At 58.9% G+C, this 15,282-nt stretch overlaps 1 protein-coding gene across 1 annotated transcript in view; it reads right to left on the bottom strand.

Moving 5' to 3' along the window:
• Window positions 1-15,282, bottom strand: part of RBM19 (RNA binding motif protein 19) — a 120,084-nt gene that overhangs the window by 10,550 nt on the left and 94,252 nt on the right. Inside the window, exon 23 of the mRNA XM_046025706.1 lies at window positions 8,948-9,068. Within this exon, the coding sequence (XP_045881662.1) occupies window positions 8,948-9,068 (121 nt within the window). The remainder of the gene's footprint in view (window positions 1-8,947; window positions 9,069-15,282) is intronic.

Here is a 15,282-nt window from a genome sequence, read left to right as displayed (position 1 = left end):
TGTTTCCTAGCATTCTCTGTCCTGGAACTGTTTTCTAGCCACGGTGGCCTGTTATGACTATGCTCCTGTCCCAGGGCCTTTGCACCTACGGGTCCCTGTGCCTGGAATGTTTATCCCCTGGAACTTTGGCTGGCTGGCTTTCTTCCTCCCACCAAAAAAAAACAAACAAACCACTCCTTGGAAAAACTTCTTCCAGTCCAGGGCTGTGCCAAGAGGAGGGGGAAATCTCTCCACTCTTCCCCACTCCCAGGAGCATCTTGCTATCCTTTCTAATTTCCTCCATAGGGCTTGCTATTATCCTAACTTTGTTATTTGTCTCTTTTGTCATCTGTCTCTCCACCTGAAATACCAGCTCCACGAGGGCAGGGGCCTTCTCTTCCGTTCACTGCTTGGTCCTCAGGGCTGAGAAAGGCTTGAACACGAGGTGGTTAATACAGAGTCGAGCACAGGAATGAATGAATGAACGAATGAACAGAGCCAGTGAAGGGCAGAATGATGGGGCCTCCTTCCTGGGGAGAGCTGGAGTTCTTAAGCAGAAACTTCAGTGGGGTGGGCATGGGGGAGGGTGTGGCCGTGATGCTTCTAGAACTCTATATGCTCTGAGAAAGGAGAGCTCATGGTAGGAGGAATTAGCTACCCCCGTGGCTTTTAGATAAAATAAGGGCAGCCATTTCTCGAGCCCCAGGGCAGGCCTTTTCTGTAAGTGGTGAGGCAGTAAACCATTTTGGCTTCACAGGCCACAGGTCTCCGCGGCAGCCCCTCTCCTCCCTCACAGTGCGAGCACACGGCTGGATTGACCGTGGGAACAAACGGGCACGGCCGTGTGCCAAAAACCCTTTATTTACGAAAACAGGCTGCAGGCTGGATCTGGCTGTGGGCTCTGGTTTGCAACCACTGCCCTACCTGGATTGGGAGGCCCGGTCTGATAAGGGGCGGGGGCAACTGGGGATGTGGGGGCTTCTGCGGAATAGGGCGTGGTGAGCTAGGGTCAGGTGTCCTGCAGTGTGCATAGCTGTGTGCCCTCTGGCAATTCACTAGACCTCTCTGGGTCTCAGTGTGGGCCTCACAACGACAAGAACAGCATTTCTTTCCAGAGAGGTGGGAGGCCAAAACGGGACTGCGTCCCCAAACCCCTTGACTGTGCTCCCTGCGCAGAGCAGGTCCTCCACTCAGCCCTCTCCCTTCTTCTCCGGCACCTGACTTGGTCTTTAATACCAAGTCACATGGCCGCCTCTTTTAGACTGGTGGTGGGCGGAGGCTCAAGGTGGAAGAGCTGGCTTCAGGCCAAGTGGGGCTCCGGGGCTGGCTGCACGGCTAACCGTCCAGCGTCCCTGCGACTGGCCTTCCCTCCCGTGGGGTGACAGTGAGGAGGGACTGAACGGACTCCCGCACCGTGGCTGCTGGGGACGAGACGCTGGGTCAGAATGGGCCGATGGGACAATCGTGCGCCCGGCCCATGGACAGTTAAGGAGCGCCCACGGTGCTAGACAGAGGACCACGGTGGTGGTGGTGGGGGGGGAGATGCGGAGAAGGACCCGTGCCCTGGAGGGCAGGGCCTCACGGGGAGAAGAGACATCAGAGTATCGCACAAGGGAACACAAAGTGGCAGGAAGACGGGGGCGAGGGGTGTGATGGGGGAACCGAGCACACAAGGGGTACCAGGGAGAGGGCCGATCTCTCACGTTCTGGCTGAGAGCAGCGGGCGAAGGGGCAGGGGGCAGGCTGCCCCTTCAGCGCCTGGCTGGGGGTGGGCAGCATGTGCTGGAAGCTCGTGACCCCCGCCCCCCGCCCCGGCCGGGCACCTGCCTGCAACCCAAAGAGAGCGGATCTCCCGCCCCGGCCTGGGCCGGCTCTGGCAGGTGGGGGAGGCGCCATTGCCAGCCGCTTGCCATGCCGGTCATGTCTGCGCTCCCGGCTCCGGAGGTGAAAGGTACAACCGCTAACCACAGCCCATCAGTCCTCCCAGCTGGAATAAGACAACGGCGGGAAGCAGAGCTGCGCTCCCAGCCAAGTAAAAGCCCGTTTGCCCGGGCCTCCCTGGCTGCGCGGGGTCTGAAACAGAGGCTTCTGCGGGCGGGTTGCTTCTCTACCATTATATTCTCTCGGTGCCGCTTGCGGGTACCGCGGCCTGCCGAGGCCCTGAAAGCTTCTCGATGCCTCGACCCTGCTGGTTTGTAACACGCTCGGGAAGAAAAGGACACAGCCAGTGGCCGACTTTCCTCTTTCTTCCCTCCTTGCTCTCTCTTTTCACCCTCCCACACGCGAGGGCTGAAGAATAGCACTTCACCTGCCGGGGCCACGAGCGGCAGAGGGGAAAACGGTTCTGGGCCGGAAGGGGAGGCGGGGGCGGGACGGGGCGAGGGGAACGGACGGCTCTGTGGAAGACAGCCGTCCTGCTATTCCCTCTCAGGCCACCTCCGTCTGGTGTCAAGATCAGAGCAACTTGGCCAACGGCATTCAGAGGCTGAACTGGCCTTTGCTGTTTAATGTCATGGGCATATCGCAGGCCTCACCTGAGAAGGGAGAAACATAACACCCTGCCATCTTACAGGGACACAGGACAGGGTGAAGGCTTCCAGAGGGTTGGAAGCTGGCGGTGGGGGGGTGGGTGGGGGAGGTTTAAAACAAGCTTCTTTGGCTGCCAACACAGGACCCTCGGTGAGAGGCGAACACCAGGCCGGCATGGAGCACGGTTCGCTCCCACACCTGCGTCGGAAGGCAGGGCATCGTGGACGCCGCCGTCTCCCCAGCGAGGACTCGTCGTCCTCCTCACTACGGTGTACTAAGCGTCTACTGTGTGCCAGGCACGGGGATGTGTCCTGGGGACGTGGGAAACGAGCTGCCATCTGGAGTCAGGTGCAAATGCACCGGCCCCGGCACGGCCCACGTGCTGGGCATCTCCAGGTTCTCACCCACGCACCCATCCACGCACGCGCACTCGCCATTTACAAGCCAGGCTTATAAAAGTCAGGGCTCCTTTCCTGTCTCTCTGTCTCGCCCCGAGCACATCCTTCCTCAGCCCGGCTGGCCTGGGACGCGAGGTCAATGAAGTGCTCTGGGCGGCCCCAAGAAGGCAAGACGGGGGAGTGACATCTGTCCATGCTCACTTGTGCCAGGAGCCTTAGAGGCATCGCCTCCTTGAGCCCCAAGGTTTCCCAGCGGAGGTAGGCACCCTCGTCCTGCCGTACGGATGAGAGCTGAGGCCGAGCGCGGTGCTCGAGGTCATAGAGCGGGTATGAGGACACACCCCGGGGCAAGCGGAAGGGGCACCAGCATGCACCTGCTGATACAAAGACTCAGTCCAGCAGGATGGCCAAAAGCCCAGGTCTGACTCCTGACTCGGCCGCTAGTAACCGGGTGCCCCCTTGGGCAGGGCGTCTGCCCTCTCTGTGCCTCAGTTTACTCATCTACAAAGCAGGAGCGAATGACGGTATTTACCCCCTAGGATTCTCCAGGATTAATACCTGCGACTGCCCGTCGATAACACCTGGCACGGAGTAAGGCTTAACAGATGAAAGTTGTTACAGCAGTAATAATAATAATTAGTGTTATCCAGCCTGAACCATACATGGCGCCTTCCACCTTCACCTAGGCTCATCAGGGACTCATGGACGGAGAGAGGGGCTGGTCGCAGGGGCTGTGGAGCTCTCGGTTCGCCAGCAAGCCTCATGCCTGGCCCTGCCGAATGGTCCGGACGTCTGCCTGTCATCACCCCACCCCCCCGCCCACATTCCACAGGGAGCCCTTTGTCGTGGCCTCAGGGCTCAGGCTGGGCAAACGGAGGCCGGGGCCTCCACCTGAGATCTGAGTGCCTTCCTGGCAGAGCTCGGCGTGGAGGGAGGAAACTGGGCATGGGTCCCACCTGCCCTCGGAGTCTGCCAGGGCCCTGGAAGCGCTGAACAATGCAGATTTCGACACAAATGAGCTGGGTATTTTTCGCCACGGGGAAGGGGCAGAGCAGGGGGCGGGGGGAAGGGTCCAGCCAGGACAGCAGGAGGCCAGTAGCCCTATTCTGAACATTCAGGGCTGTAGGGGCCCCTCCCATTCCCCCCCAGCAGCTCAGACACACAATGGAGGGGTGAGTAAGAGGGATTGCGGGCTCCAGAGCACCTGTTCTGGGCTGACTTGTCGAACTCCTCCCCCCTGCCCCCCCAGGGTCCAGCTAACGTGGGAAGGACGGATGGAGCCGTTGCCCTGAGTACAGGGAGCTTCAGCGGGACTGTGCGAGCTCAAACCTGGCTTCCACCATACACTGCCTGCGCGAGCCCCGGCGAGGGACTTCATCTCTGCGCGCCTCCTCCCTTCATCTCTAAACAGGAAGACACAGCCTCTACCTCCTGGGACGGCCCTGCGGGGGTGAAGGGTGCCCTCCGGGTGAGAAAACCAACAAGGGAGCTCGCGTTGCTTCTGTTACTCACAGATCATCCCCATGACAATTCTAAAAGGGGGCGCCTTTGTTAGCCGCCACCGTTGATGGAAGGTTGGCGGAAGGGGAAATGGAAGCCCAGGGGGCAGGCACTGACTCCCCCCCGCCCCCGACACTCAGCCAGGGAGCAAAAGAAACCGGGTCTCCTTGATTACAAGGTCAACGTTCCCTCTCCTACAGTCAACCTTTCGGGGACCAGGAGCTTACGGAAAATCCGATGACAACAGATCCTCTTGCCCGAGAGGTAGACCTGCGCACACACACGTGCACGCACCCACACCCCCCCTCCCCGGGATGACAACATTTCTGGGTGTTCTCAGCTCCTCTGAGGTCAGCCCTAGACTAGGATCCGCGAAGACGAGGTTTCACGGATTCTAGGGTACAAATCCCTGTGTCTTATCTTGCTGTGTTCTGGAGAGAGCTTTCTTTTGTTTTCAGAGGATTATCATGTGTTTCTTTGGGCAAGAGTGCTGTGAAACACGACTGGGAATGACTTTACTCTCGGGCTGCCGTTCTGTCATCTTCTCAACCCAGACGGGTGAGGCCAGCGTGGAGGTCTGGCAGGCGGGTGTGCGTCTGAGAGACCCCTCCAGATGGGAGGCCTCCCCTCAGCACACCCCTGCTGCTGTTCGTGGGCCCAACATGGGCTGGATGTTCTCTGGGGCCACCAGATCCATCCTCTGTCCTGCTGTCCCCTGGCAGGTGTCCCTGGGGGACCTGGTCCTCCGGCTTACAGATGCAATGGGCCAAGGGGAGACCCAGAGGGGAGAAAGGTGGGAGGAGAGGGAGTTGCAGGCACTTTTCCCGCCGCTCCCCACCTGCTTTGCGGGGTTCTCTGGCATTGGCTGTGGGCTTCTACATTAGGAGACTGAGTAGTGTCTGTAGACCCTGCTCTCAATGGACCCCAGGGACATCATTTCCTCCCCGCCCACCCCTACAGGCCCTGGGACAGGGCGGGGGGGGGGGGGGGCGCGGGTAGAGGGACTGCTCCTCAGTACTGCTCACCTCTGGCCCCTGCCCTCACCTCCGCGTTGCAGGCTCTTCCTGCCAACCCCTGGGGTAAATTCTGTTCCCTGCTAGGACCCTGCCCATCTTCCCCTGGTTCAGGAAGGGTCTGGCAGCACTCATTTCCACACACTCGGTTAGCTCAGAGCGCATGGCACCTTCCAGAACCTGAGGGCCATGTTCCTCTAGGGGGACTCAAAGGGAGGCCAAACACAGAGCTGGGCTGACCCTCCAAACTGACCTTGGGGCCCTCACATCACCTTGCACTTGAGCTTCCCCGCCTATAAGTGGGGACACGGTAATGTGTGCACCCCCTGGGGCCTTCTAGGAGGACACACTGTGTCAATTCCAAAGGGCTGTCTGACATTTTCCATCAGTACCTGTTATTCATCGCCTCCATTTCTGGAAGGGACCCAGGACAGTCTACATTCAGGGTCTGGACGAGTCAGCATGAAGGAAACCGTGCAGGAAACACTCATATACCCTGGGTCTAATAAAAGCCCCAGACTTCTGGAAGATGGCATTTGCTAGTATTGAGTGGTACAGGGCGGTGGGGTGGGGTGGGATTTTTGGAGCTGGCCTAGAGCTCCAATCTGCGACTTTCCAGCCACGTGACCACGGGCAGTACCTCACTTGGTTTCTTTGTAAAACCAAGACAGCAGCGCCCGGAGCTGCTGTCACTGTCCTGGGGCTCGTGAGACGGCGCAGATCAGAGACTGAGGACAGACCTCGGCATGGAGCGAGTCCTTAATAAACAGGAGCAGTCAATGTGTCACTGCAATGCTTGGTTGATCCCAGTGTTCCCATCCGTAAAATGGGGCTAATCAAGCAGCTGGGTGGCTCAGTGAAGTGTCCACCTTCGGCTCAGGTCAAGATCCCAGGGTCCTGGGATCGAGCCGGGCACATGGCTCCCTGCTCCTGGGGGAGTCTGCCCCTCTCCCTGCTCATGCTCTCTCAACTCTCTCTCAAACAAATAAATAAAATCCTAAAATTAAAAAAAAACCAACACAACCCGGGGCTCATCATGCCCATCTCGCAGGGCTGCTGGGTAATTCCCGGGAACACGTGTGGAAGAATGCTATTGCCTCTGTTCCCGCTGGGAATACATCTGCTGTCTGGGCCTCGGCCTGCAGCCGATACTAGAGACGGCCGATCCCACAGTGACGCCCCTGACCAAGCCTTTTCGCTGGGGCGAGGCAATAACGCTGTCTCTGGAACTCAATTTATCGAAAGGGGCTTCTCCGCATCGCGGGGGAGAAGTGCTGAGCCTGCAGGCCGCGGGCTTCGGGGGCGGGCGGAGGCGAGGCCTGGGCAGAGGCCCTTACACAAACATTTGCCGACGGGTGCATTTGGGTCTGTCAATGGCTGTCGATAGGGATAGGTTCCCTTTCTGCACGTCAGGATTTGGGGACTTATTGAGTTGTGAGCTGGGGACTGTGTACGCAGTCCTGATTCCTCTGGTTGCTCGTGTACTTTTGCTGGTAACTTCCCCAGCCTCTGACGGGGGGCCTGGCCTGTGCTGGACATGGGGCCGGGCACGGGGGCCCAGAGGGGAAGCCAAGGACACAGTCTTCATGTGGGAAAGGCATCAGTCCAGCGAGGAGAACACCAAAATGAAATAAATTATGACATGGCAGGAAGTGTAGGAAGGGAGGACGGAGCCTTTACGGATACCGAAGGAGAGGGGCAGAGAGAGGGAGGGCTTGCTGGGCGAGGTGTCATTTGAGCTGGGCCTTACTGGCTGCACAGGCCCTGGCTGCTTAAACAAATTGGAGGGTCGAGCATTCTGAGCAGAGGGAAGAGCACGTGGGGAGGCACAGAGCACCGTGCGGCGCTCAGGGTGGTCACGTGGGACTGGGCTGGAAAAGGCCCCTGGAGCCGGGCAGGCCAAGGGTGTATCTGAAGGGTTCGCAGGCTGAGCTACAGTCAAAGGCTACGCCCTGTGCTCGTAGCACACCTTGGGGGTGTCTGCACCCCCAAGACACTGCTCAGAGGCCCTGCTTGCTAGCCCAGAGCAAGACCAACGGGGCCCAAACTGGAAAACCCCCAGCCCCGTAAAGGCTGCCTCCTCTGCAGGGTCCCCTACGCTGCTCATGACTGGGGAGTGTCACTGGCTGGGACAGGCAATGGTCATGTCCTGGCTCCACACTCTATCCCTACAGAAGAGTGGGCTCTGCAGCCAATACCCCAGACTGCCCCCAGGTGACACTGTGGCTCCCCACTGCCTGGTGGGGATGGGTGAGGGGAGCAGTGGGAGGCCCCTGGGTAACTGGTCGACCCAGGAAACCCCGAGAGCTGCGAACCCTCCAGTTGTCTCTGGGACTCCTGGGTGGAGGAAGGCAGCTTGCCACCTGAGACCTCAGAGCAGCCGTGGCTGATGCCGTGGGTGGGACTACGGAGCCCCTTCACCAAGCCTGCTTTCCTGGGCAGGTGGGAGGAGGAGACGCATACCCAGCCGGGGGAGGCTATTCCTGGGCATCTGTCACGAAGCCAACAGGATCCCAAGTGGGCAGGAGGCTAGCAGCTGCTCCTTTCCTGCCAGGCCCTGAATGCACTTCTGAGACGCAAGGGAGAGGCGTGGGGATGGGATTCAAGTTCAAAGGTCCCTTGATAGCCCGAGTGCAGGGACAGTCGGGGGCACCTGCCTCCCCTTCCGCACGCCTGGTGTGGCCCAGTGTTCTCCAGACTTTCCCTCGTCCCCTCCTACCTGACTCCCCAGCACCTTGCTGGATAGGATGAGACCCGTTGTAAGCCGGCCCCCAACTCTCGCCACCTTACCTGTTCCAGCCATGCTGGCCTCCCTGCTTCTGCAGGTGCCAAGCTCAAGGGCCCCACTGCTCAGGCAGCCCTCTCGTGATGCAAACGTCACCTCTGCAGGGAGGCCTTTCTAGACCACCCGCTCAAGTAATGTTCCTGGCCTCTTCCCCTAGAACCTGCCGCCCAGCTAGGTCACAGCCGCACCCCTGTGCTAGAACAAGCAGGCGCTCACTGAGAATTTTCGGGGGAGGGACTGAATAATCTGCGAGGCCACGGGATGCCACCAAAGCGTGTGAGAGGTGGAGTCAGGTCCTGTGACTGTCGGGCTTCTGGTAGGGAGTGGACGGCCCTCAAACGGAGTAACCGAGGAGGGTCCACCAGAAAGGAGGCAGAGGGTAGGGGTTTCAGAGAAAGTGACCCCCTTGGCTGGCCGTGGGGACCTGGACAGAGAGTGCCGGGTACAGAGGACAACCAGACATGAGCTGCAGCCTTGGGTGGCAGTGCCAGCCAGCCACCTGGCAGGACAGAAGGTGGGGGCCCTGGGGGTGGTGGCGGTGGGATGGGGAGGGGATAAACCCCCTGACCCCAGTCTCCTCCTCTTTCCCAATTTCCTGCCAGGCCTTCCCAACGACCCAACCCAGCCGGAAGCCAAAGGGTATGGAGGCTACAGGTGCCGTCTGCACAGATCAGCATCCCGTCGAGGGATGGCAGCAGCCTGTCCAGGCAAGGACAGACCCCCAGGCACCCTGGCATGCTTACCGTGGAAGTGCTTGGCCGTCTTCCGCCGCAGGGTCTGCAGGCTCACCTCCGAGTCGGCCCACTCCAGGACCAGTCTCCGGCCGTACAGGTGGGTGCTGTGACACAGCGCGTGGAAGGCTCTCTGGGGGAGCGAGGGCAGGAAATGAAACGGTGAGTTAGCAGAGACCTGGAGCAGACGCTCATCCCGTCCCCTGTCCCCATGCTGGCACCTCAAGCTCAAAGGCCAGGCCAGGTTCTGGCCCTTGTGACACCTGCTCTCCAGCGAGGGTGTGGGAGCTGCTGGGCACTTAGCTCAATTAGCAGGTTACGTTCCCAGGGGGAGAGCTGCGAGGGAACGTGCCGTCAATATATCTGCCTGTAATTGGTGCCTGGGCCAGTGGCCGGCTTCCTGCCCACAGTGTCCCGTCTGGGGAGGGCCACCCCATGGGCCGGCTTGCCTCCCATTGGGCCGTCAGGGGAGTGCCATGGGACAAAGCCGAGCCCTACCTAGCCATGGCGACCAGCCACACAGGCCCCTTGCTTTTCCCTGGTGGCTCTGTCCTTCGCTAGCCCCGAGGAGTCTGTCCCCTGCACTCCCAGGCGCTGGCTCCTTCCCCGGGCTCAGCAGCTCTGGCATCCTACTCTTCGCTGCTCCTGGCCTCCAAGTTCTGCCTACACTCTCTCTGGTGTTTGGGACTGCTTTACTGAAATATAAGCCACACACCATGCAAGTCACTCCTCTAAAGTACACAGCTTGTGGGTTTTCAGGACAGTCAGAGTTGTGCGGCCATCATCATGTCAAGTTCAGAATACATCATCCCCCATCCTCCCAGGAGAAACCCCACACTCGGCAGTGGTCACTCCTCACCCTCCCCCGGCCTCCGGCCCCCATAAGTCTGTTTTCTGTCTCTTCGGATCTGCCTGTTCCGGATGTTTCAGATGAATGCAACCATGCGGTACTGGTGAGTTTGCTCTTAAACGTCACCAGGGCCCAGGCTAAGTGGCACCACCCCGGGGCTTGCCCTGCAGCTCTCCTGTGGTTCACAGAAGCCACAGGCTTAGACTCCGGAGCCACTGTGTCTGGGCAGGGCAGGTCCTGTACCTCCTCCCTTCAAGACCTTGGGCAAGTTAATGAACCTCTCCAGCCTCAGTTTCCTGGTCTATGAAATGGGAATGTTAATGGCCCTCCAATCTCAGAGTTTCAAGGGAGAGGAGAAAGAATTAAGTGGAAGGTGCCTACAACATGTGGGGCATACAGTAAGTGCTCAGTAGATGCTAGCTCTCATCCTGGTTGTGCTGTTACTGCTGACTTGTCGCATCTGTGATTTCTTTCTCCCAGCAGCAAGGCCGTGGGCCAGCTATGGGTATGGCTAGGGCCAGCCCCGGGTGCTCGTCAGGTCGGGAAGCCCCAGTGGCTAAGGATGGCGTCTTCGTCTGTGCTTCTGGGCTGCCATCAGCACCACGTGGTACGAGAAGAGGGGCCACGGGGACTCATCCCTCTTGCTTCCTCCATGCTGCGAGGAGGCAGTGTGTAACGAGGAGCGCTCCATGCCGGAACCGAGGCCCCTCTGGCTCTCACCTTCAGCATGACCATTATGGGCTGGACCCATGCTCCCCGCAAGAATGGATGTTGGAATCCACACCCCTGGTACCTTGGGTTGTGACCCCATTTGGAAACAGTCCTTGCAGGTGTAGTCAAATGAAGGCGAGGGCATCCTGGAGAAGGCGGGCCCCCTAACCCACTACAACTGTGGCCTCATGAGAGACAGCCACGTGAAGACAGACGCAGGGGGGTGCCCTGTGGAAACAGGGGGCTGAGGAATGCTGCTGCCACCAGATGCTGGGAGAGGAGGGGAACAGACATCCTTTGAAAGGAACCCAACAACTCCTACCCCCTTGATCATGGACTCCCAGCCTTGAGAACGGGGAGATAGCCAATTTCTGTTGGTTTCAGTCCCCCAGCCTGTGGTACTTCGTTACGGCGGTTGAAGTGACCCTGGGTAAGTCAGGTGCCCCCCTGGGAGCCTCGGTCTCCTCATCTGTAAAATGGGGCTAATCGTGGGATGAACACACAACATGCCCGAGGGTCATCTGCAGTGGATATTCTGTAACAACCGAATCTGAAAAGCACTGGTGGGAGCTGGTGAGACATGCACCTTTTAAAAAACAAGACATGCGGTCCAAGTACAGAAATGCTTTGTTTTCGTTGCGCTTTTCTGAGAAGGGCCAGGTGCAGGAAACTTTTTCTCCCTACTCCCCCACCTTTTTTTTTTTTTACTTTAATTTAAAAAACTCTTTCTGACTGCCAGCAGAGCCTCTGCGTTTTTTCCACGCGGACATAAAAATGCATCTGGACTCCGAGCCGAAATGGCCCATTCCAAGCTTTAAAACACACGCGTTCTCAGCTGGCACTGCAGAGAGACAGCCTGACTGGGGAGCTGGGGTTTTGAGCTGGGGGAGAGAAGTCAGTCGGGAGTCTGGCGTGGCGGGTATTCCGTCCCGGCGTCCGGGTCCCTGAGGAGCTGCGGTCCCCCGGATGCAGGCGGGTGGGTGGAGGGGGTGGGGCACGAGGCTGCAGCTGTTGGGAACTGAGCTGCAGAGAGAAGTGAGGGGGCCTGGGAGGGGGCCCCGGGCAAGACACCCCGGCCCCGGCCCCCCTCTGCGTGCAGCCTTCAGACTGGCGTTTCCTTCCGACCCCGTTCTCCACTGCCGTGCTCCCATGGAGCCTGGGAGGGGTCCGCTCACTGCCGCAGTTGCTGAAAAACTCCCCCTCCTGGCCTCTGATGGCAACCGTTCCAAATTCTCACCTCCTCTTTGGAAGGGCTTTTCACCTCCAGAGGTGAGGTGCACAGTCATTATGACCGGGGGCCTCTGGTTCAAATCCCCACTGCACCACATGCAAGCTGTGTGAGCTTGAGCGGGCTGCTTAACCTCTCTGGGACCCATTTCCTTGAGTGGCGGCAGCAAAGAGTGGCTAGGAGGAGCCTGTGGACTGTGAAGTCTAACAGCACCCTTGGCTGGGCTTATTATTATGGATGCCCTCTGCTCCCCTTACGCGACCGAAAAACGGGAACAATATTCGGTGGGACACAAGAGTGCTTGTGCATTTGGCGCTGGAGCCCAGTACGCAGTTCTCCAAAAATAGCAGGACTAGCCTCCCTCATCCCAGTCCCCTCCAGTTCACAGGAGACTGAGCTGATTTCCTGAGTGCCCGCTGCCTTGCTAGTCAATGTAGTGGCCTCAAACTGTCGCAGGCAGCAGGGACAGGGACTTGAGGCTAAAAGTGGCTTTGGACAACCCAGAGTCATCGTATTTCACTAAAGGGGCCTGAGGGGAGCTTGTTATATATTTGGGGGGGGGTCCTAGAAGGCAGGGGGGTGGGTGAGGAGAAGGACACAGCCCAGGCCTCAAGAGGCCTTCAGGCTAGTGTGGAAGGCATGAAAGGTTCTAGGCACAGCCAAGGGGAACGTGCAGCCCTGGCCTCTCTGGCCTGGGGCCCGCCAGTAGCTTCCCCCCAGCCTCTGGGCCTGCTGAGACTCATGTCACTTTCCTCCTGAGAGTTCTAAACCTCAGCTGTGGCACAGCACCCCCCACCCCCCGGCCGCCAAATCAGCTCTTGGGGCATTGTTCATCTGGGGGCACCCAGGACCCGATGCAATGAGGGTGTCTCAGAAAAAGCGGGGAGTTAGACATTACTGGCCTGGTGCTTCTCTCCAAATCCTGCTGCTGCTGCCTGTTTTCTTCCCTTGGAATGAAAGGGAAGCAGATCATGGACCTCCTGGGTTGAAACTCTAAGCCTAGGCTTCCAACCTATTCATGAGAACAGACATTTTTCTCCCATTTCAGTGACAGGAAAACGGGCGCCGGCCAAGGTCCCTACACACGCCAGCTTCCTTCTTGCTTCCCCTTTCAGACCCTGTGCGTTCCATCCTTGGGCCTTTGTGACCTGCTCTGGCCTCAGAAGAGCTCCCTTGTCACAGGTGACCTGCTGGTGGGCCCAGGGCACAATGTGCTCTCCTCACAGACGACAGCCGCGTGTCCTCCCTGGGCCCCACCTGTAAGGCCTCCAGTCCAGCACCAGAAACACCTGCTTGTAGGTCGGCCTCCTCGGTTCGGCCTTGAACCTTGGAGGGAAAACCTCTCTCCTTGCTGCCCCTAGTAGCGCCCAGGGAAGAAGGTCGGTCCCCCTTATCTGTGGGAGATACATTCCAGGATCCCAGGGGATGCCCAAACCCACAGGCGGTATGGAACCCACACATACTATATTTTTCCTATATGGGCGTACCTGTGGCAAAATTTCATTTCTGAATTAACCACAGTAAGAGATTTAATAACACTGCCATTAGAGTGCTACAGTTACAACTGTAGTGAACAACCGTAACGATAAACTGTAATAGAAGTACGTAAACGTGGTCTTGCTCAAAATCCGCTACTGTCCTAACTCCCCCTTCTTTGTGTGGTGTGGGAGGTTAACGTGCCTGCGAGACGAGAGCGCATGAGCGAGGTGCACGACGTGGGCATCGGACACTGTCTAAGGCTACACTGTCCGTCTTCGGACGAGGGTCATCTGCTTTTGGACCGCGGCTGACCGCCGGTAACACGCCATAGATAAGGGGGTGGGAGGTGGCTACTGTATTCACAGAGCTGACCCGGGGGCTCTTCCACCGAGGGTCTACGGACTGGAAGGGACGCTCGCTTTGGTCCTGGTCAGAGACGGAGGGCTGGCTTAAGGAGCCTGCTGTGGTCCCTCCACACTCCTATGACACAGACAGTGAAAGACAGGAGCAAGGAGCTCATGTCTTTGGCTGCCCGTATGCGTGGCGCACTCTGCCTTCCGACTGGGACGTCACTTGGTGCCTACAGGGTCTTGCGTCTGGCAATGGAGAGCAGAAGAAGACCTGTTCCCCATGGGTATGACTTGGGGACCTCGGGGGACAGGTACAGGTGCCCATGCCACCAGGACTCGGTACACCACCAGACCACCACTCGGGTCACTGCAGAAGCCTGAAGATCTAGAGGGGAACTTGAAGGGTGCATCCGACTGGCCAGGAGGAGACCACCACAGAAGAGGGGAGCCCCTGCTCTCTGGAGTCACTTCCTGTTTTCATCTGACAGGCCAGTGCTGACTACTCCTGCTTCTTTCTGGACCATTCTCCGGGCTTTTGCAGCCGACTCCCATGGGGTGTATAACTAGGCTCTCGCTTTCTGGTTTCTGTTTCGGGTGAGCAATGGGGAGATGCCAGTAGTCCTGGAGGGAGGACGGGAAGGGGTGGGGACATTTCTCTTCCTGCTCCCTCCCTCCAGGATGGGAACTCCTGTTGGGGTCCCTCCCCAGCACTGTCACTGGCCCCTGGAGGCATCAGCATCCCTGGAAAGCCCCCGAGCCCTACCTACTCCTTCATAAATCCCTCTCGGACCATCATGGAGGAGGCTGTTTGCTGACCCAGCTGGTTGCTCCAAGTCCCTGTGCCTTGACTTGGGGCAAGATGGACTTCTCACCTCAGACAGCACGTCCCAAGGCTTGGCCCCACTCAGAATCGTGGCTTACTAGGCCAGCTCGGGCAGGTCTGGCTGGAGCGCAGGCTAGCTACCGTCTGGTCCCCTGGCTCAGCTGTCCCAGAATCATTCCCCTTTCATCTCCTCTGACCTAAGCCACTAACTGTGGGCACCGAGAGCCCTAGCCTCTAGCTGTCTCTTCTGCAACACCTCCCTCCCCCGCGCCCCTTGAGAAAATCTGCTAAGGTAGAAGGGGAATGAATGACAGCCATCGGCTAGACTGTGACCAGGCCTGGCAGCCATCTTCCCGGAACAGGGAGAACTCTGGAAGGCTGCCAGCGCAGCACTGGGCTGACCTTTCTGCAGCTCTCCCTGGAGACAGACCTCTTCTTCCCAACAACAGAAATCCACTCGATGCCCTTGGCAAGACTCCTGTCCTGTGGGTGCATGGCTCCCAGCCCAGGCCCGAGGACAGGACTCCTGTCTTTACAAGCCCAGGCCCTTCTCGGCCCCTTCTGCTCTGTGTCTTGCAGAGTGGAAAGGCTGCCTCTCTCTGCAGACGTCAAATCCACCTGAGCACAGACAACGGCAACCTGCGCCCGGCCATCTGCGCCCCCCCAGTGCCTGGAGCAAGTGTGACCTAAGACGGCCAAGAACGACCATGTGTGCCTGGGAGCATGGGACCAAGTGACAGGAACAGGAGCACCGGCCCTGGCTGGCACCCCTGGGGGCTTGGCTCCTTCTCTTTGCGGAGGTGGCTGAAAAACATCGGGCCTATGCTTCCGGGAGGTGGTTCTGTCAGTCCGGGACGCTCTGTGTCTCTCTGGGCAGCACCCCAAGCTCTGAGGGGCAGAACCTTT

Source organism: Meles meles, chromosome 12 (assembly GCF_922984935.1).
Source record: "Meles meles chromosome 12, mMelMel3.1 paternal haplotype, whole genome shotgun sequence".
NCBI lineage: Eukaryota > Metazoa > Chordata > Mammalia > Carnivora > Mustelidae > Meles > Meles meles.
This window is presented reverse-complemented; position numbering and strand designations above follow the sequence as displayed.